Here is a 26,514-nt window from a genome sequence, read left to right on the forward strand (position 1 = left end):
AGAAGCATTGTTGGTGGGTTAATGTATTTAACTCTATCCCATCTAGATATTATGTTTCCTGTTAGTTTGGTCTAAAGATTCATGCATGATCCTTCAAAACATCATCTTGGAGCAGCCAAGCACATTCTTTGCTACATTAGTACAACCATCGACTATGGAATCTAATGACAGGAAAAGCACAAGTGGATATGTTTTGGAGCTCAAAGAAACAATCTTCTAAAGCATTATCGTCATCCGAAGCGGAGTATATTGTAGCTTCCGCAACAGTTTGTCAAGCTATATGGATGTGAAGGATTTTAGAAGATATGCAACAATCTCAAGTTTCTACAACAAAAATTTATTGTGACAACATAGCTACAATAACAATGACAAAAAAACTTTTTTTTCATGGCAGAACAAAGCACATCGAGCTTTGCTATTATTTTATTCAAAATGTTGTTCCTAAAGATATAATTGTGATGAAACACTATTCTACAAATATCAAGTAGCTGATGGTCTCACCACAGTGCCTTCACTTACAAAATTCATCAAATTCAGAAATTCACTTGGTGTCGCCAATTTTGCATCAAAGGGGAGTGGTAAAATGTGATGCAAATACGTGGATAGTTGGAAGTTGAAACGTTGAAAGAGTTAAATGGGGTGTTAAGAGTGAACAGTGGTGAGATGAATGGTTTGGGTGACTTGAAAAGTCATGGTTACAAAGTGTGTTAGTGGGTTAAAAATTGTAACCTATGAAATAAAGTGTTAGTGGGTATACGTGAATGGTATCCTTTGGGTAACTACTGTTTGTGTTGCCTATATCAATAAGCATTAGATGTGTGAGTGTGTGTATCTTTTTTTTTGTGTTTTGGTGTGTTCCTTCTTACTTGTAGTGCTTGTTTGCTCTTTAATATTATCAAGTGAGATTTTCTTATATCTTTGTGTGTTCTTGGTGTATACGAGTACTCCATCTTCCCTATATCCAACAGATACATCTTTACTGACAAAAGAGAAGGTTTTTCATCATCTGTCATCTTGGACACACATATAAACATGCATTAAGAGTCGCATTTGGGAAAGCTGAAAAATGAATCCAATCACAATCAATGAAAATATTCTAATCCAATAAGAATCTTATATTTTAAAAAAGCAGAAATTTTCCAAAACACTGAAAGACACATTAGAAGTGTCTTTCAAAATGCCAATACGGTTAACCAATCTTTGTCTACATATATCTTGCCTCTAACAACAATGGTAGTAGTGAAAATTTCCAAAACAAAATAGAGTCAAATCAGATGTTAATTTGCCTCCACTGACTTCCAGATATACCCTCACAACTAAACCATAAGGAAAAAGAAGAAACACCTCTGTTACATTCCAACACTGTTTATTCATGCAAAAGATGGAACTTGTTAGCAAAGATTCTCCCTGGGCAAACTTGTAATGAGGAAATTCACAGAGACCATCACAAGGAAATACAAGTGAACTTGCTAATCTACATGATAGTTTAAAACAGGCATTTGCAGCAAAGATCTCAAATTCGGCAATATAAAAAAGTTTAGCAGTAATATAAAGTTTTGTACCTTGAACATTCCTTCCAGTTTATTTGTAAATTGGCTTCCACATTCTGTTTTAAGCTATGATAACAAAGAAAAGGATATCAGTGATATGCCACACATACAAACACGTGTGCCCATGTGATGTGAAACACAACACACACTTGTATAAGTGTGTATGTGTGTGTGAGAGAGAGAGAAAGAGCATGCAGTTTTAGATTTTGTGATATCCATTTCGAACACATCTAATCACAGCAATGTCAAACAACTGTGTAGGCCAAAATGCTTGCTCAATACTGTCTAGATCAAACAGCATGTCCTTGACCCTTTTCTGGCCAATGCTAAGTCAAAAGGCCCCAGAAAGGCTGCCAATGTGGTGTCCAAAGGTTTTCATGTTTAGAGTCACCTGAAAGGGTTAAACCTAGGAGTAAAATGGATTTTTTCAATTGGATCACTGATCCAGATCTGACACTTTTTCCCTTATATAGAGGCTTCGAAAAAATATTTGAATGAGCATTCAGACTGGATTTAGATTTATCAAAATTTGAAATTTGAACTTTGTTTTTGTTCAGATTTGGATTCATGTCAGCATTTTCTCAGATACATAATTCAGGTCCACATTGGAACATGTCCATTTGTGTCCTTTACATGTAACACCCATGTTTCTGATGTTTTTTACCAGACAGCATTACAATATAAAACCAGGATCAGAATTCAACTCTACTTTGTTGGTTCTAGATGTAAATCCCTTGCTTTTTACATTTTTTACCAGATCCCAGGTCAGGACTCAACTCTACTTTGTTGGATCAGATGGGATCTAGATTTTGATATGGAAGTACGGGCAAAAGTAGCATCTCTGAATCCAGCCTTTATGCAACCAGTTTTCACCAACATCACTTGAGCCACAGTCCCCTTATTCCGGTCTTCAGGCCAAGAAAGGGTGAAGTTGATACAGGCTAACGTAGATCGTTCCATACCAACAGATTTTGAGTGGATCTGTGAATTGACGTTGCATGAAACTGGCAATTCTGTACTAAACGAGGATGCAGGAGCACTACATTCCATCATGTGTACACACAAATGCTGATCATTTTTCATTAATGCACCATTTACCTTTGAGATCATTGATTTCTCGGCATCAATAGATGCACTCTTTCCCAATAACAACCTTTTTGCAAGATCCTTCTTATAGAACGCTTCAAAAACATCTTTACCCTGAGACAAGGTAAAAATGAAAGACGTTAGCAAGCAAAATGGCATCTGCTATAAAAAAGATAACCAGAAGGCAGACACTAAGAATAAAATCAGTGTGACAAATATCGGTGTGTTTTCTCAAAAAATGAAAAAAAAAATGAAAAATTGGCTAGCTGATATTTTCTGATAAAAATGGAAGAAATTAATTTTATTTTTAATTTTTCCTTTGTAAAAAATGATTACATCTTTTTTTATGGGTTTTTGCCAAAAAATGTGAGATTTATAAAAAAAAAAAAATCAAGGCTGATGATATTTACAGGAAAAAAAATGACTTGTCACTATGGAGACAACAAAACAAGGTTTAGTTATCTAAGCATTACAATCAAAGCGCTTAAGTCAATTTAGGACTTCATGTATTACCTGGATAAAACGGAATAACACAAGCACCTTGTCAAGTGTGCCCTCCAATTCTTCTTCAGATGTACCCTTGTTACCAGCACGAAGTTTATCATCCAGAAACTTAGCTATGAGCTCTGCTGACCGGTTCTGTAAATAGGTAAAGCACAGTCATAGATTGAGATCATAGTAATTATGTAAACAGAATAATACAAAATTGCATATTTAGAAAACAAAATGAAGCAAAGATCCTGTTAATTGTCAAGTCTCAACAAATGCAGTTACAGGTTTGAAATAAAGTGACAAAATTGGCAAAACTGACTCCAGAAACCACATTTTCTGGCTTTTTTATTTTTGGTGCTGGGTGGTGCAGCAAGGAAGTGTATCAAGGTATTTTCCAGCTAACAGATCATCAAACAAGTATGAAAAGTCCAAGGACGAAATTCAGTGATGCACATACCCTACTGGCCAACAAGGCCATAGACAAGCCTGATTTCAAACTAGGTTCTTCCCTAAGCAATTCAAAAATAATGTTCTTATCGCTCCAGGATCTCATAGCATTGAAGCATTCATCAGATAGAGCCAACACGGTTGCAATAAATTTGAACTACAAGTCCATGTCTTATCTTCAAGTGGATGAAGCCGAATTCAATCTGCACCGGATAAGCAAGTAAATGTCTGAATGGAAGTCCTCTTATATGACAAACCAGTGTTTAAAAACATGCCAAGTCAAGTCGGTGACTCGGGTGGCTTGGCTCAACTCGGACATTCACTGGGTCAAATTATTGAATGACCTAGAACTTAACAAAACTCGGCCGAATCAACCAAGTCATAGAATGACTCAGCTGATTCATACATATATGATTTATTTTTTATGTATATATGTGCATATTATGTAATATTATATATAAATTATATGTTTGTACAACTAATAATGTAATATATACACTTTGTATACATAATATGTATATTATAATACACATTATATGTAACAATTAGTTATAAAATATATACAAACATATTATATTTGTATTGTTTTATAGAAATATAAAGTTGTAATGACTAAGCCGAGTCACCGAGTTGACTCAGCAAGTCACGAGTCAACCCATGCCCAATCGAGTCACAGATCACTGGGTTTTAAAACAATGTGACAAACTATCCATGAATCTACCTTTATATGGCACAGAATTCCTTTTACCAGCTTCTATGTGGCCATATTTGTGAGCTTGTATAAACTCAGCGACTTTATTGATAGCATAGAATATATTTAAGCCTGTGAAAGTCAAGTACTGCAAGGCCCCAACAGTGCTTCTGTGTTTGTCTGAATTAGACACATATCATCACCTTTTAAGTCATCATATAAATGTTTAAAGCAAAAGGAGTATTAACTGGTTTACAGTAGTTTATACTCAAACATACATATTTGTTCAAGCAGATCAATTGGATACTTGTGTGAAGTTGATGTCAAAGGACCCCTCTTTTTATCCATTTTTATGCCAAGAAAGTATCATAATTGTCTTGGATTCTTCATTTGAAATCTATCATGCAAGAATTTTGTTGGCAAATTCTTTTTCGCTTCTTGTAATTACATCCCATCTACACATAACAGGTTTATCATGATCCCCAGTCTCAGTTCATAAAAATCTATCTATACTCCAATTCACTCTCGTGTCATGTCCTCCCGAATACCATTCTTACGGGAAATTACACAAAAAAATGCATGTAATGTGCCTTTTTGTCATTTTCCTGTGACATAGATATGAATAGAAAATGGAGTGTACATCATGCTATCAAGAGACCCAGACAAGGATGCCCGCTGTCATCTCTTCTCTTCAACACTGAATGCAAAGGTTTGTTAATAAGAATGACAAATGCAACATCAAGGGGTTTGCTAACAGGTCTGGTTCTTCCAGGTACTCCCCCGTTAACATGCTTTAGTTTTTAAACTTCCTAGTAAAAATAATGGCATACTTGGATGATTTTGTATTAAGAAAGGTTTATTTGGAGTTCTCTTTTTTAAAACATTTATCAACTATTTCAGGTCTAAAAGTTAATCAACAAAAATGTTGTTACTTGTATTTAATTCAGGCCCCACATTTAGAAAAGCAGCTGAAAGCATTCTTGGATGCATGCCTTGAATGTCTTCATATGCAATGCCTCATGCTCTAAGGAATCTCAATGAGCGGTAACTGAGGACAGAGTCATAGAAAAGATTTAGGCATGGCCAATAACACCTCTCGCTTGCCAACAGAATAGCTCTAATCTATGTTACATAGACATGGACACGTATGCCAACATGACTCAGAGATGGGCCATGGGTTCGAGAAATTTTCAAAAAGTAGGACATAAGGACAGATGTATATGTATGTGCATATGTAAGTATGTATGCATATGTACATATTTACATCAGTATTATTATCTATGTCACATAGGTGTGGGTGCGGATATGGTGATGCAGCACTTTAAAAAAAACTTGGGTGCAGGGATGGGGGGAGGGTATATATATATATATATATATATATATATATATATATATATATATATATATATATATATATATATATATATATATATATATATATATATATATATAATTTTTTTTTTTTAAGTTAACACTATGTGTATGTGTGTGCATTTATGTATTTATACAATATACAACAAACAACAACAACAACTACGCCTTCATCCCAAAACAATTGGGGTCGGCGATATGAACCAAAAAAGAAAATAATTTTGGGTCTTCCATATGAATCCTTCTCCTCCAATCATTTCTATTCAATGCCATGTCCTCGGTGAGGTTCAAAGCATTCATATCCTTTCCTATCATCTCCATCCAAGTCTTCTTAGGCCTACCCCGACCTCTTTTAACTAATATATTTTCTCATTTCTTCATCCTTCTAACTGGAGCATCATTAGACCTTCGCCGAATATGTCCAAACCATCGTAAACGATTCTCTCTCATCTTATTTTCAATGGATGCAACACCTACCTTCTTACGTATCTCCTCGTTTCGAACCTTATCTTTTATTGTATTTCCACACATCCATCTAAGCATACGCATCTTAGCTACACTCATTTTTTGAATATGATGTCTCTTGACAGCTCAACATTTTGTACCATATAGTAAAGTGGGCCTAATTGTCATCCTATAAAACTTTCCCTTCAACCGCAATGGCATTCTACGATCGCACAACACTCCAGTTGCACTTTTCCATTTCATTCACCCAACCTTTATCCTATGATTTACATCTTTATCAATTTCTCCATACTTTTGAATGATGGATCCCAAATATTTGAAACAGACATCCACCGGTATTTCTTGCTCACCAAACTTCACTACACTCCCATCACTACTTCGTTGCTTACTAAACCGACATTCCATATATTCTGTCTTACTCTTACTCAACTTAAAACCTCTTGCTTTCAATGTTTGTCTCGATAATTCTAACTTAGCATTAACCTCAGCTCTAGACTCATCAATCAAAACAATATCATCAGCAAACAACATACACCACGGCACATTTTCTTAAATTGATCTCGTAAGCTCATCCATCACTATAGTAAATAGGAAAGGGATTAATGCATATCCTTGATGTAACCCAACCGTTATAGGAAAATTGGTTGTCACCACTCCACAAGTGCGGACATTGGTTACTACTCCTTCGTACATATCTTTAATTATACTAATGTACTTGAGAGAAACACATTTCTTCATCATTGTCCACCAGAGAACATCCCTAGGTACTCTATCGTATGCCTTCTCCAAATCAATAAAAATCATATGCAAATCTTTGTTCTTCTCTCTATTTCTCTCAATAAGTTGTCTAAGAAGATGTATAGCTTCCATAGTTGATCTTCCAGGCATAAAACCAAATAGATTCTTCAATATCATGACAATCTTCCTCAACCTATACTCAATCACCCTCTCCCAAAGTTTCAAGTATGACTCATGAGTTTTATACCACGATAGTTTGTGCAATCTTGTATATCACCCTTATTCTTATATAAAAGCACCAAAGTACTCTTCCTTCACTCATTAGACATCTTATTTGTCCGTCAAATCTTTTTTAAAAAATTTGTCAACCATTCTAAACCTTTCTCACCCAAGCATTTTCAAGCCTCGATAGGTATACCATCTGGGCCAACTGCCCTTCTTGATTTCATTTTCTTCAAAATCTCTGCAATTTCTTTCTTTTGAATCTTGTGCATGAAGTCATGATTCATCTCATGAAAAGGAATGGAGAAGTCTCAAAGATCCTGAGCATGACTTCCATTAAATAGCTTATCAAAATAATCTTTTCATCTCTCCTTAATCTCCTCATCTTTGACTAAAACCCTTTGAGTTTCATCTTTAATACATCTAACCAGAGTTACTGAAAGCGCCTAAGCGCGTTTCCCCGATACGTGCTTCAGAAGCGCGAAACGTCGCGCTTCCAAAATGCGTGGAGAAGTGTCCCTCTTTTTTGGGAAGCATGTTTCCCTTTTTTTAGAAGCGTGTTTCCCTTTTATGGGAACTTCCTCCACGCTTCCCCATTTTTTTCGTTTTTTCGCTCCCCCCCCCCCTTCCGGGTCGCTTCCAAGACGATTCATAATTTTCTTCTAAGTGGTCCCACGCTTCCCCGCTTCCTAAATTTTTGAAAGTGCCTCGCTTCCCGTATCGCTTCCCGTATCGCTTTCCGCTCCCGCTTCCTCGACTGGTAACTCTACATCTAACCATACTCAGATCCCTCGATTTCCTATCTCTCATCTTTGCAAGCCTATAAATATCCTTATCGACCTCTTTGGTATCCAACTTGTCATAAACCTCCTTATATACCTTATCCCTCGTGTTTCGAACTACTTTTTTAGCTTCTTTCTTTGCTATCATATACTTCTTCAAATTCTCATTATCACGACTCTTACTTAGATGTTTATAACACTCTCTTTTAACCTTAATCGCTAATTTGACATCCTCGTTCCACCATGATGTATCCTTACCTAGCGGTGCACCGCCTTTAGATTCACCCAATACCTCCTTAGCCACCATTCTCATGCCACCCGCTATCTTATTCCACACTGATTCTGAATCCTCCTCGAGACACCAATCAGCTTACTTAACTACCTATTGTATAAACATTCCTTGTTTAGCTCCTTTCAGTGCCCACCACTTAATTCTAGGATCTATCCTATGTCTATCTCTTTTGCGGCATTTTCTAATTCTAAGATCTAAAATTAAGACTATGTTGTATAGCTACACTTTCTCCCGGTATAACCTTACAATCGATGCAACAACCCCTAGGAAAAAAATTATCTGACTCGTATTAACCCCACTTTTAAATGTTACTAAGTGAGACTCCCTCTTTCTAAACCAAGTGTTGGCTAAGATCATATCATAGGACAAACCAAAATCTAAAATCCTTTCTCCACTTTCGTTTTTTTCTCCTATACCATAGCCTCCATGGATACTCTCAAATCCATCCCTACATGTCCATTAAGGTCACCGCTGATGAAAAGCTTTTCTCCATAAGATATCCCTTGTACTATTCCATCTAAATCTTCTCAAAATTGACGCTTAATGAAATCATCTAAACCTACTTGAGGTGTATAAGCACTAATAATATTAATAATATACGTACCTAATACTAATTTAATAAGTAAAATCCTATCATCCTTCTTACGGACCTCAACTATATTATGTATAAACTCACAACTAATAACAATCCCTTCTCCATTCCTATTTATTCCTGTATACCAAATCTTATATCCCCAAGGTTCTCTCACTTTTGCTTTCTCACCTACCCATTTAGTCTCCTGTAGACATAAAATATTCATCTTTCTCCTACACATAACATCTATTAACTCTACCAACTTACCAGTTAAAGACCCTATGTTTCAAGCGGCTAACCTAATTTTATGGTCTTGAACTATCTTCTTTACCCCCACCCGTCTAACAAAGTGAGGGAACCCTTGCCTATTTGACACCACACCCGGGCGCCGGTGTTACGTGTCGCTTCTGGGTGGCGACCTAGCAACCCTTGCCCATTTAGCAACCCTATGTATTTATATAATATAATATACATAAAATGGGACTTGGTTAGGGTTAATTGAATCTACTTTTGGACATAAATGGACCTCAGTGTGGTTGACTTCACCTAACACAAAGGAAGTCATGTCCAAGTGTCGCACCCGCATGGGTGTGGGTCCGGTGCCTTGTTAGAAGAGTCCATGTTACATAGATTATTATATATATATATATATATATATATTTATTTATATTTATATATATATATATTGATAAAACATAAATACGTATTGTGAAATTAGTACAGAGTCACTGTGTTCAAACCAGGGTTACCGGAAGCGCCTAGCTAAAAGGGGAAGCGCGCTTCGGAAGCGCGGAACGTCGCGCTTCCGAAGCGTGGGAGTAAGCGTCCCCCTTTTTTGGGAAGCGCGCTTCCCTTTAATGGGGGATGCGCTTCCCTTTAATGGGAAGCGCGCTTCCCATCACGCTTCCCCCGCGCTTCCCCCTCACTTTCCCTGTTTTTTCAATTTTTTTGTATTTTTTATTTTTATTTTTTTCGCTTCCCCCTCGCTTCCGAGACGCTTCCTAGGTCACTTCCGAGACGCTTCCTAGGTCGCTTCCGAGACACTTCCCCAATCGCTCCTAAGTAGTCCCACGCTTCCCCGCTTCCTAAAATTTTGAAAGTGCCTCGCTTCCCGCTCCCACTTCCCGTATCGCTTCTAAAATGAAATGGGGAACTTCGAAACACGAGCTTAGATTAACAAGGGCAAGTGTCAAGAATGACACTAAAGCATAACCCTTAAAAAGGGTATAACTGGAAACAAAATAAAAATAAAAATGTATTCTTTATTGATATGAAAAACCAATTGCTTAAGAAGCATCGGAATTGAAATACAAGAAGGGTTACACCCCTTTATATACACAGCTGAAAGAGGACTCAATAGAGCTGTTGGACACAGTCCAACAGCTCTATTTAGAGCTATTGGAATGTGTCAGTCCAACAGCTCTATTGCTAGTCAAGTCTGGACAGGACTTGACTAGCAACAGTCATTCTAGTTCAAACTGAACTAGATGACATAAAGACAAAAAATAAAAATAAAGGAAAAAAATTACAGAAAAGAAAGAAATGAAAAATGTATTTATATATATATATAATAATATAATATTATTATATATACATATGTGTACAGTTTTACATTTTAACACTCCCCCTCAAACTTACGGTACAATGAGCGAAAGTTTGTCTAAGAGAAAGTGAAATCGAGGAGCAGCGAGAGGCTTTGTAAAGAAGTCTGCTAACTGATATTCTGAAGTGACATATGGCAGATCAATTATCCCGTGTAGATATTCCTCTCTGACGTAGTGACAATCCATTTCGATGTGTTTGGTGCGTTCGTGGAATGTTCTGTTACTGGCAATGTAGATCGCACTTTTGCTGTCACAACACATTTGTGAAGCCTTTGTTGCTTCAGCAAGCAGTCGTCGGAGCCAAACTACTTCCATGGTCGTGGTTGTCATGGCTCTGTATTCAGCTTCGGTGGATGAGAGAGATACCTTCTGTTGCTTTTTACACCTCCACGAGATCAATGATTCCCCTAAAAAGACACAAAAGCCAGTGGTTGAGTGTCTGTTATTGGGATCACCTCCCCAATCAGCATCAGTATATGCAATTAAATCAAGAGAAGAGGAGGAAGATAAGAAAAGTCCTCGTGAAAGAGAGGACTTGATGTATCTGATAATACGCATGACTGCTCCCATATGAACAGAAGTAGGAGCATGTTGAAATTGACTTGCTGTATGAACAGCATGTGCTATATCTGGTCTGGTAATGGATAGATAGGAAAGTGCCCCGACAAGCTGTCTATAAGGAGTAGGGTCTGCAAGAAGTTCTCCATCATCAATCTTCATTTTAACATTAACAACTTCTGGAGTGTCAACTTTCTTATCATCAGTAATACCAGACCTGAAAACAATATCAAAAGCAAATTTAGTCTGAGATAATAAATATCCTCTAGGAGAATAAGCAACTTCAATGCCTAAAAAGTATCTCAACAAGCCCAAATCAGTCATTTCAAAATGAGATTTAAGAAGTGTTTTGATTGTTTCAACTCCCTGTTTATCGCTTCCGGTGATGATCATATCATCCACATAGAGAAGAAGCACAACGATCCCTGCATCAGAATTCTTAATAAACAAAGCAGTGTCAGTTAAACAGAATTGAAAACCAATATCAATCATAACACGACTAAACCTATCATACCAAGCTTTTGGTGCTTGTTTAAGTCCATAAAGAGCTTTTTCTAAGCGAAGGACTTTACCCTTAGGAATACTTAGACCAGGAGGGGGTTCCATGTATACTTCTTCAACTAGCTTTCCATTTAAAAAAGCATTTTTGACATCCATTTGAAAAATAGACCATTTTTTGATAGAAGCTAAGGCAATTAAGGTTCGGACAGTAATCATACGAGCCACCGGAGCAAAGGTTTCTTCATAATCAATCCCATATTCTTGGGCATAACCTTTGGCTACTAAACGGGCTTTATATCTTTCAAGAGTACCATCACTCTTGGTTTTAATTTTATAAACCCATCGACATCCTATAGTTTTCTTCCCTGAAGGAAGATCTTGAATATTCCATGTAGAAGCCTTTTCAAGTGCATCTAATTCAACTTTCATGGCTTCTATCCATTTGATATCATTTTTTGCTTGAAAATATGTGGATGGTTCTTCATATGAGTAAATTAATGCAATAACTGCCCTATATGTGGGTGAGAAAGACTCGTATGATACAAACTTTTCTGGAGGCCTCGAGATTCGGGATGATTGTCTAGTTGGAATGTTAGAATATTTTTCAAGTGCACATGGAGGATTAGACTCTTGTCGCCTGGAATATTGAATACTAGTATCTCTATGAACTTCTTCATTTTCAACATTAAGATCAATAATTCTTTGATCATCATCAAAGTTACAATCAAGGTCATATTCATCAGATGTTGATATTAGATCTAGCAAAAAGGAGTACTCAGTGACGTCTTTTAATTTTCTAAAATCAAAGAAGCTCTCCTTTTCAAGAAAGGAAACATTTCTAGACACATATAGTTTATTATTTTTGAAGTCAAAACATCTATAACATTTCTGGTTTTCAGCATATCCTAAAAAGGCACAGGGAATCGCACGAGGGGAAAGTTTATCATTTTTGTCAGTAAATATGAAACATTTGCACCCAAATATTCTTAGTCTAGAGTAATCTGGAGAAATGTTCATAAGTTTTTCAATGGGAGTGATATTTTGTAACGAAGAAGATGGCATCCTATTAATGAAATAGGTGGCAGTTAAGGCAGCTTCTGCCCAAAAGTCTTTCGGGACTTGATTTGCTATTAATAAAGTCCTAGTGGTTTCTATAATATGGCGATGTTTTCGTTCTGCCAGTCCATTTTGTTGAGGTGTATAAGGACAAGATCTTTGATGTGTGATGCCATGCAATTTAAGATAATTTTGAAAATCTGTGGATAAAAACTCTCCCCCTGAATCTGTGCGAAAAATAGTAATATCATTTTGAAACTTGTTTTTAACCATATTATGAAAAGTTTGAAAGTATGAAAATACTTCAGACTTATGTTTGAGAAAGTACATCCACGTATGTCGGGAGAAATCATCAACAAAAATAACATAGTAAACAAATCCTCCTTTAGAAATTACTGGTGCAGGACCCCAAACATCCGAGTGTATTAATTCAAGTGGTCTTGAAGAGAAAAAGGTTCTGTTCTGAAATGGCAATCTTTTCATTTTGCCGAGAATACAATCTTTACAATCAAATGATTCAGAGTTACAAAATTTCCCTAGATTTGGAAAATGTTGGATTTTGGCTATATGTGGGTGACCAAGTCTCTTATGCCACAGTTCCAACTCTATTTTTTGAATATTATAACAAAAAGCTTTCTTCGGCATTTTCAAAAAATCCATGTAATAGAGTCCTCCTTCTGTATGGCCTTCCCCAATCAGCTTGCCTGACTGGCGATCCTGTACCCAACAACCATGAGAAGAAAAAGAAATATTACACCCATAATCAGAAATTTGAGATACAGATAAAAGATTTAAATTTAACTTGGGAACATGTCTAATTTCTGGAATAAAAAAATTTTTTGTTTTATAAATTTTTTCAAAATTTCCTATTCCTTCTATTTCAAGAGAAGTCCCATCAGCAGTAAAGACCTTTGACACACTTGTTTTATTTTTAACACATTTGGATAGACTTTGATTATTTGGGGTCATATGAAAAGATGCACCAGAGTCAAGAAGCCAAGAAATTTTACCTAGATCAGAAAAAGATGAGGCTGCTGCGCCAGTTGAAGCTTCAGATGAGGAAGAGGCACCTTTGATGAGAGGCTGAAGAATCTCCATTAGTTGGGCCAGGGAAACCGGTGCATCCTGATCTTTAGGCTCCGATCCAGCAATTGCAGCTCTTTTTTCTCTCAGCTCCTTAAGTTTGGGACATTGTGGCCTGTAGTGTCCCGGTTCATGACAGTGATGACAAATAACTTTCTTCTTATCATAGTCACCATTTTGTCGGTTAAAGTGAGGAGGCCTATATGATCGAACATGATTCCCTGGTCTAGACACGGCTAAAACGGAATCATCTTCAATTTTTAAAAAACCTTTCCGGAGACGATTTTCTTCCATTGTTAACTCTTCAATAGTTTCAACAATAGAAGGAATTTTTCCCCGGTGAAGTAGAGCCGATTTAGTGGTTTCAAATTCCGGCCTTAATCCAGTGATAAACTGGTAAAAATGTTCAGCATCGAGTTGTTTCTGACGAAGCTCGATGTCTTCGGCACAATGCCACTTTGGTTCTAAAAGGGAAAGTTCTTCCCAAAGTTCGGACAACCCATTGTAATATTCACGAATAGTTTTGTCTCCTTGTGTCATCATTCGAACTTTTTCTTTGAGGTTGCACACGTGTGCAATATCTTTAAGGGAATACATATTCTTAAGGTATTCTCATGCCTTGTCGGCATGATCAAATTTGGCAAGACTTGAGCATTTTTTAATGTCAACACTATTGATAAGCCATGACATTATCTTTGCATGAGATATTCTCCATTCTTTCCATTTCTTCTCGTATGAGGCAATAGCCTTGATTTTCTCTTCTTCCGATAGAAGGACCTCTTTATCTCCCTCCTTTTTAGTAAGAGATAGCTTAGGTTCCGAATCGGAACCATCCACAATCCCCCATAAGCCTTTTCCCCATATATGATGCTTCATGATTGAAGCTCATGTTACATAGTTCGTATCGCTTAGTTTCATAGGCATGATGGTGACTTTATCATTGTCATCCATCGATTACAAGGAGATAAAGAATAGGGATAGAAGAGAAATAAGAAGGAAAATGAAAAAGAAAGAAGAAAAAAAAAACAATACAACAAGATGTGAAATCTTCTCTAATGAAGTGATAAAACACTTCTCTTCAAGTGGCGAACACTTTTGCAAACGGGCACAAAAACCGAGGCAGCTTTTCCTCAAGATTTAGTACTTCCGCGGCTCTGATACCATGAAATGAAATGGGGATCTTCGAAACACGAGCTTAGATTAACAAGGGCAAGTGTCAAGAATGACACTAAAGCATAACCCTTAAAAAGGGTATAACTGGAAACAAAATAAAAATAAAAATGTATTTTTTATTGATATGAAAAGCCAATTGCTTAAGAAGCATTGGAATAAAATACAAGAGGGGCTGCACCCCTTTATATAAACAGCTGAAAGAGGACTCAATAGAGCTGTTGGACACAGTCCAACAGCTCTATTAAGAGCTGTTGGACTGTGTCTGTCCAACAGCTCTATTGCTAGTCAAGTCTGGACAGGACTTGACTAGCAACAGTCATTCTAGTTCAAACTGAACTAGATGACATAATGACAAAAAATAAAAATAAAGGAAAAAAATTACAGAAAAGAAAGAAATGAAAAATGTATTTATATATATATATAATAATATAATATTATTATATATACATATGTGTACAGTTTTACATTTTAACAAGAAACACAAAGACGCAATATTAGAATCTGAAGCCCGATCGTAAGGTTATGATCCTCGAAAGACAAGTGTTAAGAGTGAATTCAATGTGTTAAAAAACTCGACGAAGAAGATTAAAAAGCTCATGATGAAGGTCAAAGAGACACTGATACTCACATCCTCCTTGCTGCCATAGCACACTCCTCCCACACCGTATAGGATAATCATGTTTCTTCTTATTCACTTTCTGGTAAATGGATTACAGACTTTGAGATAACAACTAATACAGCAAGAAAGAGACATGTATTCTCAATGTCTCATTTCCTTATAGTATCCCAAACAAACTTCCCCATGGTTCTACCACTCCTATGTTGGAAAAAAAGGTTAAAACCTCTTTATTCACTTTGTCCTTAGTAGTACATGTTCCTACCTTTCCTGTAAGTTTGTTTTATGTTGGTCTTTGATAAAAACCTTAAATTGCCCCGTAACTTTTTCCTTAGTTATTGTATTTTTCAGGATCCAAGGACAGAAAAGATATTTAGTCATGGTAGTGAGAATAAATAACTATGTTATTAATAAACCTCAAGCCATGGCATTGGTGAGAGCCAATTCTATCCCTAGTTTTGGAAACTAATTAGTTGTGGCATGATTGATTAGGACATCCTCAAAATTTTGCTTTCAGATGCATAGGACCATCCTTAGTTCTATCTATTGATGGATCAAAATGCTCGTAAGTGAACTAGACCAGTGGGATTCTGTCCGCAATAAGATAATAACAAATAAAAAAGGACGCTTCTGAATCCATCTCACCCTTTATCCTTTTTGTTCAGTTTTTTGTTCAGTAATAACTCGATCTTTCAATAAGATACAATAAATAGTCAATCCATTTTTTACTTCCTGATCTTCTCTTCTTTCTCAGAGGGACTAGACTATATAAATAAAGGATTACTTCGTTCCTGATAGTTATTTTTCAATCAGTGGATAGGAGCTATACTCTGGATCAGGATCATGGGGAAGTACTTTTTGATCATTTCTACTAACTTCAAGTCCTCATTATGACTCCTTTTATGTTGATGGTCACAAATATTCTGTTATATTTAACAAAACCAAAGGATGAAATTGCTTCTATCTTTCCTAGCATAAATAGCTAGAGAATCAATCAGTGGATAGGAGCTATACTCTGGATCAGAATCAATATTATACATCTATCAAGATATTGCATTCAAATAGTGGTGAACTTATATCAAACCAATTGTAGGAATAACTTAGCAAACATGGTATTGAGTCTTCAACTACTTGTCTTTATACACCTCAATAAAATGGAGTTGCTAAGTGGACATTTACTTGAGGTTTTCCCTCATCTTCTGATGGGAAGAAACACCCCTCAATGTAAATTAGGAGATGCTTTATTGACTAAACCAACCTGATTGATAGAAAGGTTTTTTAGGTGCTAAAGGGAAAATTCCCACTTGCAGTGTTAGATCCAAAGGTCGACATGTTCCAAGAATCATTGGTTGCACATGTACATATTTTCTCACAACCAAGATAAAGTTTACCCTAGAGCTGTTAAATGTATGTTTTTAGGATATTCTCAAATATTAAAAAGATATAAGCACTACAAGCCCATTAACAAAAGAAGATATGTGACCTCAGACATCATTCTTTTACGATAAGCCTTACTTTCAAGGTGAGGGAGTTCATTAAGGGAGTCTTGGAATCTACTACACGTGGCTTTTTAATTCATTTGGACACAAATATGGCTTCCAAACAAGAGGTGAAGATGTTAACTTGAGAGAGAGAAAGAGAACTTAGGAGAGAAAATTTGTGATGCCTACCCCATTCATTACCACAATCAACAATGCTTCTCAAGAATTGGGTCCCGGTATTGCTAAAAATAAAGACATTGCAAATATCAACATATCAGAAAAGGTAAAAGGTTGTGTTCTTCTCAGCCTTTATGCAATTTTTGTCCTACAATTGTACTTCTAAAGCCAATAAAGCATTTTGTAGGCAACTCAAAGTCAAATCTTATTCTTAGAAGTGTGAAAGAATCAATGAAAAGTCCCAAGTGGAGAAAGGATATGCAAATGAAAATAGAACCACTGAAAAAGAATCATATACGAGAACTAATTACTTTGACTACAGGGAAGAAGCCAATAGGACATAAGTGGGTCTGTATACCTAAATCTAAGGCAAATGGATATCTTAAGATATATAAGATCAAGTTGGCAGCTAAGGGCTACAACCAATCATATGGTATTGATCATAGTTGCATAGAAACTCTATTTTGCCCTTTGTATCCCATTTCAGGCGTACCCGTACTTGGTACTGGTATGAAACTAGTTTCAAAAAACTGAAACCAGTTTCAAAACACTGAAACCAGTTTCAGAAATGCCAAGAAACTCATTTCTAAATAGATATGAAACTCGTCCTAAAAATATAGGAAGTCCCATGTACAAGTGAAACCAGTACCAAACCTGGTTTCATTTGTGGTGGTTAGGGATGCACAACAAACCGAGCCGCCTCAGACTCGGCTCGGTAAACCTCGGTTCATCCCGTAAATGAGCCGAGCTTGATCGGCCTACCGAACTCGATAAGAATTGGCTCATATTTATATTTTATACAATATAAGATATAATATATAACATATATATATATATATAATGTCATCCTGCCCTGCCTCGAGCCCCACCATTCTCAAGGGGGTCCTTCTTGAGCCCCAGACTCTCTCTCTCTCTCTCTCTCTCTCTCTCTCTCTCTCTCTCTCTCTCTCTCTCTCTCACACACACACACACACACACACACCTGCCTGCTTCTTCAGAACCCTAATATCCTTCATCCTTGAGGTACGACCCTCGCGCACCAAGCTCCCTAACCTTCAGAACCATAACCTCCTTTATCCCCTCCTCCAAGCTGTCCAAGTACTCCTTGCTCCGCCGATTCTCCCTCTCGATCTTCGCCACAAAGTTGTTATCGTCCACCACCAGGGTGGCGATGGCATCAGCAAAGGAAGAGGACAAAGGAGGATGAGGAATCTCTGGGCAGCTGACGGCCTTGCCCTCGAAATCCTCCTCCATTAATCTGGTAGACCAAAAGGAGATGTCCCAACCACCGGTGTTGCCATCGTCACTGCCGTCCTTCCCGATGTCGAAATCCCTCCACCTCTAATCCCAAGATTCGTTGTCTTCATCTCCTTCGTGCCTTAATCGCTTCGCGAAGGTTCTAGAACCAACAAGAGTAGGGACGAAGCAAGACGGACTACCATGATTGAGGTGGTCTAGGGAGGATGATTTCGGGATGGAAGGGAGTTGTTCGAGGAGGGAGGGGAGACGCGGCGAAGTGATAGGAGTCGATGATAAATGCTTTACATCTTCTTCTTCTTCCCTTTCCTCTTTGTTTCTTCTCCTTCTTCCTCTTGCTAGTCCTCAAGGAATCTCGATGGCATTTTTTGCAAAATCAGCTAGACAATCTCTCTCTGCCTGCTGAGCCAGGGGTGAGCCCAGCCTGGCTCGATACTCGGCACGAACTGAGCTTGAACACCAATGGTTCAGGCTCGAGCCGAGCTTGTACACCAGTTTACTTGGGGAAGCCGAGCTTGAACAAGCCAAGCTCGGCTCGAACTCAACTCGTGTGCATTCCTAGTGGTGGCTGCAATCATTGTACCCTTCACAAATAGGTAAAGCAAAGGACAATAAGACCTCCACAACCCCTCCTATATTGTTCTTACATATGTAAATGTAACTTCCATTGAAACCATATGCCAGATTCTCACTTTTATTGAGTTTGTCATGGTAGATTATTATCTTCTTTAATGTAAACCTGGTTTTTTTACTTTTTATCAAGGTTGTAAGTATCATATCGGTCAGGCCCAAATTAAGATTGTATCGTATCATAAAATAGCGTATATTTTAATAAAATTTTCCAAAAAATCAAGAAAAATAGCAAAGATTCTAAAAAATCATATCGCATGAAATAATGATGAATTGCACAAAATACAACCATAAAATCACATATGAAGCATTTATGTCTCTATCAGCCACATAAGACATTATCAAACATCAACTAATATAGAATCATATATATATATATATATGAATATCTCACAAGAATGCAAAATATTAAATATCTTATAATTAAGAACATGCCTCAAGACTCGTACTTTCATATTACATAAACAAACACAAAATAACTAAGTTTATGAACAATTAAATGTTAAACAATCAAGTTTTTTTTAAATATATTATATAAAACCTCAATAATCATAATCATCCTCTTCATCATTATCTTTTTCTTCTTCTCCTCCTTCGACATCCACATTATCTTCAAAATACGTAGGGTTTTTATTATCTACCTCATGTGCAGCTTTCCACGTTAATCTACTAAATGTCCTCATCATTCAAAAAAGTATATGCTTCTTCTTCAACTCATGCATCCAATTCAACAAAATGTTTAAAACTGATAGGATCGTATTGCTCTTTATGCCTCCTTGATAATAACTTTTTGATTTGCCTAAAAAGATAACATGAAAAATCAATATCAATTGGGTTTTGAACGATATAAAAAGAAATTAAATGAACGCATGAAAATGACAAATAAACCTTATAATTTTATATACCTATGTCTCAGTTGTAAGTTGTAGCGAACGTAGACAAGATCATTGAGCCCTTTGTGCTCCAATTTATTTATTTTTTTTGTATGTATTTGCTCAAAGATACTCTAGTTTCTCTCGCTTCTACTTGCACTATACGTTTGGCTAAGAATGCAAATGGCAAAACTTCTCAAATTTGGAACATCACTTCCAAACCCGGCCTACCACAGGTCTGAAAAAAAATAAAGAAACTAAGAAATCAATAAGATAATAATAGATACAATCATGTAAAACATCATAACTAAATAACCATATAAATTTAAAATTATAATAGACAAAATAAATTACTTGGACGCATCGTGGCACAGTTTTGCACTGCTGCAAGTCTCCCCAAATCATAAAATGCATTATCATAAGTTCTCATTTCCTTATGAATTTGATCTTGAATGTTATACTCAGGGATCAACCTTTCGATACAATCCAAAAGTCCAGGTTGATGGAGTTGCCTAGTCCACCTATGATCAATGATGTTTCACATAGGTATGTACAATTTTTTCTTCCCCTTTAAATTATCTCTAATGGCCTTTTTTGTCTTATCAATGGCCTCGTAGAGATAACCCATAGTTGGTATATCTTCATTGTCGATAAATTGAAGCACCTTCACCAAAGGTATAGTTATTCTCACCAACTTCATGCATGAATCCCAAAATTCATTTCTGAATACAATATCTACAATTTCTATACGCTTTTTTGTGTATAGGGATATGCATTTCACTCATCTTATGAAAACATATTTTTATTGCATCTCTGTTATTTACTAGACTTTGCACTGTCAAAAAATTTGTAGCAATTCTAGTAACTGCACTCTGAATCAACTCAACACCACTAATGTACTTTCTCATTAGGCTCAAAACCCATGCATGATTGTAAATAAATTTAGTAATTTCTTGGTAGCATTCAATTGTCTGCTTTATTTTATCCATGTTGGCGATGTGTTGAAGCATGAGATCAATGCAATGGGCAGAAAACAGGGTCCAAAAGAATGACCTAAAAATTTTTTGTCAAATCTTTACCGGCTGCCTTATAATTTGCTACATTATCAGTAATAAATTGCATAATATTGAGGTTCAACCTATTGCACAACATGATCAAAAACTCTAAATAATACATCTGTTATCTTGGGCATATCAAACAGATCAATTGACTTCAAAAATATAGTACCAATGGAGCAATAGACAAAAAAAATTATCAAGGTCCTTGACTGTTTGTCTGTCCACTCATCGGTCATGATGTTACACCCAATTTCTCTCTATGACAGCCTTATCTCATCACAATATGCCTTCACTTCTTTTACATTAGTATCTAAAACTTTGTCTCAAAGCATGATACGAAGGCATTTTATATCTAGGCCCGATACTGGTTATAGAATCTACCATGGCCTGAAAATAAAAGGAATGCATGCAACATAGAACCATCTCTCAAACGTGGCATTCGCCTGCTCAACTAAATGTTGAGTAGTCATAGCAGTATGAATGTAGGGTTGCGCCCCAAGGGCAATCCTAGGAGGGAAAATCTCCTAATAGAGTCTCTAGCAGAACTACTGCTGGCATCAACCACAGATTTCCCCTTAGCTGCATAACTTACCACCTATGATCCTATGCTAGGGGTTGTAGGTGTAAAAGTATCTTCAACAAGATACTATGATCAAGACTTTATTCTTGATGCTAAACACGTGCACACATGCACAATAAGAACTATTTAGAACACTTCTGCACAAAAGCACAACCCACTAAATCTCACAAATGCACACAGGCATAAAATATAAGAAATTTGTATTGAAGAAATTGGAGAGCATAAGCTCCAAAGAATGCATTTACAAAGGGGAGAAGAGGAAGTGAAGAGAAAAGCGATCTAAGATTCGAGTGGGAAGCGAATAGGATTCGAGTTTTCTCGATATTTGACAAAAAAATGTTACAGGCTCCAAGCCCCCAAAAAAAGAATACTCACTTCCCGATATTGGAAAGCGAGTGGGGAGCGAGCTTCCCAATAATGGGAAGTATGCTTTCCCATAAATGAGAAGTACGCTTCACATTTAAAAGGGTCACTTCCCCGCACAATTGGGAAGCGACTCGTTTCGCGCTTTCAAAACACATTTCACGAAAGCGCACTTCCCCGAGTGATATAGCATTTCTAGTAACCCTAGTGAAAACCTTGAAACTGAAAGAGCAAAAAGTAGATGGTGGTACCTAGATCTAATGTTAAAGTCAAGATAGGACATGGCATAAAAGATATATAACGTTATGTGGTTCAAATCTATACTTAGCTGAGTATCAATGTGAAGACCCTCATTATATTGTATTATGACAATAGAGCAGCTATCCAGATAGCTTAAGATCTAGTTTATCTGAAATAACAAAGCATATAGATATTTTTTGTAATTGTATAAGAAATAAAGTTGAAAGCAAATAATTTCAAGTTAAAAATGCTCCCTGATTGTCAACTTGCATGTATTCTTGCAAAAGCAGTGAATAGATCAAGGCTCAAGGCGATTTTGTGCAATTGGGGATGATTAATATTTTCTCCCCAACTTGAGGGACAATATTGGAAAGGTAAAGCAGACATATCATTCATTAGCATTTATATATAAGGGAATTTTTTCTTTTTACCCTTATATTACATAGTGTTATTATTGAAATGAAATACAAGTGCCAAAAAACAATGTCACAAAGTGAGCACAATCACATAAGCACAATGTCTCTAATGGACAAGATAAAATATGCCACAAAGGTCAAACACCAAACACATACAAGAGAGGAGAGAACTTGAAATAATAATAAATCCATTATTGAAATGCTTGAAAAAGCATTAAGGAGAATAGGGGAAAAGTCATCTTTATATACACTACAAGAGGGGCCAAAGGAAGCTCCCAAAAGAGTCGTTGGTTAACAAAAAGAAATGAGAAAAATATAAAAATACAAAAATGTCCCTAATGGACATGTCTATTTATAAATAGATAAAAAGACCAAATTGCCCCTAGTGAGTATATATATATTTAACACCCTCCCTCAAACTGACGATGAGATCACCAAGAGTTTGTTTAGGAGAAAGTAGAAACAGTGTGATGGCAAAGCTTTGGTAAAAAAAATCTATGAGTTGATACTCTGAAGTGACATATGGTAGTTGAATGGTGCCCCATAAAAATTCATCTCGAACGTAATGGCAGTCCATCTCGATGTGCTTTGTTCGTTCATAGAAGGTGTGATTGATAGCAATATAGCAACACAAAACTTCAAAGGAATAGAGATAATGACTCTTTTAGTAGACGTCTTAACCAAACAAATTCAGTTGTACTTATGACCATCGCCCTATACTCAGCTTCTGTGGAAGATAAAGACACATTTTGTTGTTTCTTGCATCTCCAAAAGATTAATAATTCTCCAAGAAAAATGCAATAACATGTAGAAATACGATCATTGGGGTTATCACCCTAATCAGAGTCCGTATAAGCAATTAAGTTAGGAGATGAAGAAGAAGATAAAAATAGTCATTTTGTTATGGATTCCTTTAAATATCTAATAATTTGCATGACGGTAGCCATGTGAATAGTAGTAGGAGCATTTTGGAATTAACTTGCACTATGAATGACAAGAGCCATATATGGCTTGGTAATAGACAAATATGTTAGTGATCCAATCAATTGGCGATAAGGAGTGGGATCTTCTAAAGGAGTTTCATCATCGGCTCTCATCTTGGCGTTGATTACTTCTGGAGTCTCCACTTTCTTTTCGCCAGTTATGTCAGACTTATCAATAATATTTGATGCAAGCTTCGCTTGAGACAAAACATATCTCCGAAAAGAATATCAATTTCAATCCCTAAAAAATACCTTAGAAATCCAAGGTCAGACATATCAAAATTGTTTTTAAGAACAATTTTTAATAAGCTCAATGCCCTTCTTATCATTCTCAGTGATGATCATGTCATCAACATATAACAATAAAATAGCTACGTGATCACCTGTATTCTTAACAAAAAGAGCAATATCAGTATAAAAAGAAGTAAAACCATTATCAAGAATAACTTTACTAAAGCGATCATACCAAGCTTTTGGAGATTGTTTAAGACTATAAAGAACATTATTAAGTTTAAGAATTTTTATTTTCTCAATCTCAAGACCTAGCAAAAGATCCATGTAGACTTCTTCACAAAGGTTCTCATTTCAAAAAACATTTTTGACGTCTAATTGATAGATAGGTCATTGTTTAATAGATGTTAAAGCTATTAAAGTTCTGAAACTAGTCATCCTAGCAACCGGAGCAAAGGTTTCCTCATAATCAATTTCATATTCTTGTGCATATTCTTTAGCAACTAACCTAATTTTATATCTTTCTAATGACCCATCACTCTTAGTTTTGACTTTATAAACCCATCTATATATAATAGCCTTTTTTTTCTAAAGGGAGACCTATAATTGTCCAAGTGTTAACTTTGTTGAGTGTTTTCAATTCAAGTCTCATAGCATCAATCCAATGTAGAAGTTGCTTGGCTTCTTTAAAGTTGGAAGACTCATAATAGAAATAGATCATCAGTAGACAAGTTCTATAATTTGGAAAAAAGGAAGTATATGACACAAATTTTTTAGCTCTACCACTCCTAGAAGATCGCCTAGCTAGGGATTCTTCTACTTGGTCTTCTAAGGAAATGTTTTGTAAATATATGTCAAAAGCATTTTGATATTCATTTCCCTCTCGCCGAGTATACACATGGATATCATTAGGATTCTCATTGTGATAATCATCATTTTGATGAAGCAAATCCTTATTTCTATGAAAATTGTCATCACAAACATTATCATTAAAATCTTTAGACTCATTTTTATGTAATAAGTGAAAGAAAAAAGAGTAACCAACCTCTTCCTTGGGTTTTTGAGATTCAAATCCATTTTTCTTCAAGAAAAGTCGCATTTCTTGAAATATAAAGTTTGTTATTTTTAATATTATAACATCTATATCCCTTTTGATTTGCACCATAGCCAATAAAAGTGCATTTAAGAGCCTTTGGTGAAAGATTATCATGTTCTTGAAAAAAAAACATTTACAACCAAAAAACTTTTAATCTTTTAAAATCCAAAGATATTTTGAACAATTTTTCAAAGGAAGAAACATTTTTTAAAGATGAGGATGGCATCCTATTTATAAGATAAATTGCGGAAAGAGCGGCTTCAGGCCAAAAGTTTTGTGGATCATTTTTAGAAATAAGTAGAGTTTTTATTGTTTCAATAAGATGCCTATGTTTCTTTCAGCAAGGCCATTTTGTTGAGGAGTTTTAAGATAAGATCTTTAATGAACAATGTTGTTTTGTTTAAGGTAGTTTTGGAATTCACTTGACATGGATACACCTCCGAAGTCGGAACTAAAAATGGCTATACTGTTTTGAAACTGATTTTGAATAAGGATCTGAAATTCTCTAAAAATAAAAAAAACATTGGATTTGTTTTTATAAAGTAAACCCAAGTGTATCTAGTGAAATCATCAATAAAGACAATAAAATATGAATATCTTCATTTAGATATAAACAATATATTGATCTCCGTACATCCGAATACACTAATTCAAATGGTCTTTTGAAAATAAAGTTATCATATGGATAAGGAAGATAATGCATTTTTCTAAGAATACAATCATTGCATGTAAATTCTTTTTCATTACAAAATTTTTCCAAAAAAAAAAAAAAGATACAACTTAGAGACACTAGGATAACCATGCTTTTTGTGCCAAGTAGCATCTTTATATTAGACATGATTACAAAATGATTTAGATGGCAAAGACAAAAAAATCATGTAATATAGGTCTCATCTTCTATGGCCTTGCCCAATCCGCTTCTCGGACCGAAGATCCTGCACATAGCAATTGGTTGGTGAAAAAGAGACACTATATCCAAAATCGGTTATTTGAGAAAAAAAAAAGATTTAAGTTAAGTTTTAAAATAACCTTAATTTTTAGAAGATAAAATGTTTTGTCTTTGCTTAAAAAAATTTCAAGGTTTCTCATCCTTTTAATATCTAATAATGTTTCATCGGTCGTGTAAACGAATGATTTAAAAGAATTAAGACTTAGTTTGGATAAAAGAGATGCATTTGGAGTCATATGAAACGAGGCACCCAAATCAAGGATCTAAGAGGACAAACCGGGAGTTGATGAGACCGCGGAACAAGAGGTGGAAAGTGTGGAAGAGTTGTTTCTCATGAATTGTTGAAGAGTTTCCGTAAGTTGAGCAATAGAGTCTTTTCTGTCTTTATCTCTTCTTAATTCTTCACTTGAATTGCTTGGATTTTCTCAAACGAAAGTCACCTTCTATTTAAGCTTAGGACAATCGGATCTAAGATGTCCCGGTTAATTACAATGGTGACAAACAATTTTTCTTCCTCCATCGTTGTTATTTTTCCAAAAAATGAAGAGGTTTATATGTCCTCATGTAATTTCTCAGTTTAGATACAACATGGACCTCATCAAAATCTTTTTTAAAAGTCAAACAAGTTCCTCCTTAGCATAAATCGGCAAGAATTTCACTAAGAGTAGAAGCCCCATGAAGAAGGGATTTTCTTAGTTGTTCAAATTCGAGACGAAGCACATGAATAAATTTAAAAAATATTATTCTCTTCATTTGCTCTTGCCTCATGAGAATAGCACTTACTTCATATTGTGGTTCAATGAGAGCAAGCTCATCCCATAGAGAAGATATAGTACTATAATAGTCTCTAATACTCATATCTCCTTGGTTACTCTTATTT

At 35.8% G+C, this 26,514-nt stretch overlaps 1 protein-coding gene across 1 annotated transcript in view; it reads right to left on the reverse strand.

The window, feature by feature from the left end:
• The window catches only part of CUL4 (cullin4), a 53,000-nt gene that overhangs the window by 12,608 nt on the left and 13,878 nt on the right, over window positions 1-26,514 (reverse strand). The window contains exons 7-9 of the mRNA XM_090013597.1: window positions 3,150-3,275; window positions 2,649-2,750; window positions 1,563-1,616 (exon numbers count right to left, since the gene is read on the reverse strand). Coding sequence (XP_089869723.1) covers window positions 1,563-1,616; window positions 2,649-2,750; window positions 3,150-3,275 — 282 coding nt within the window. The remainder of the gene's footprint in view (window positions 1-1,562; window positions 1,617-2,648; window positions 2,751-3,149; window positions 3,276-26,514) is intronic.

Source organism: Nuphar pumila, chromosome 7 (assembly GCF_984573655.1).
Source record: "Nuphar pumila chromosome 7, dmNupPumi1.hap1.1, whole genome shotgun sequence".
Taxonomy (NCBI): Eukaryota; Viridiplantae; Streptophyta; class Magnoliopsida; order Nymphaeales; family Nymphaeaceae; genus Nuphar; species Nuphar pumila.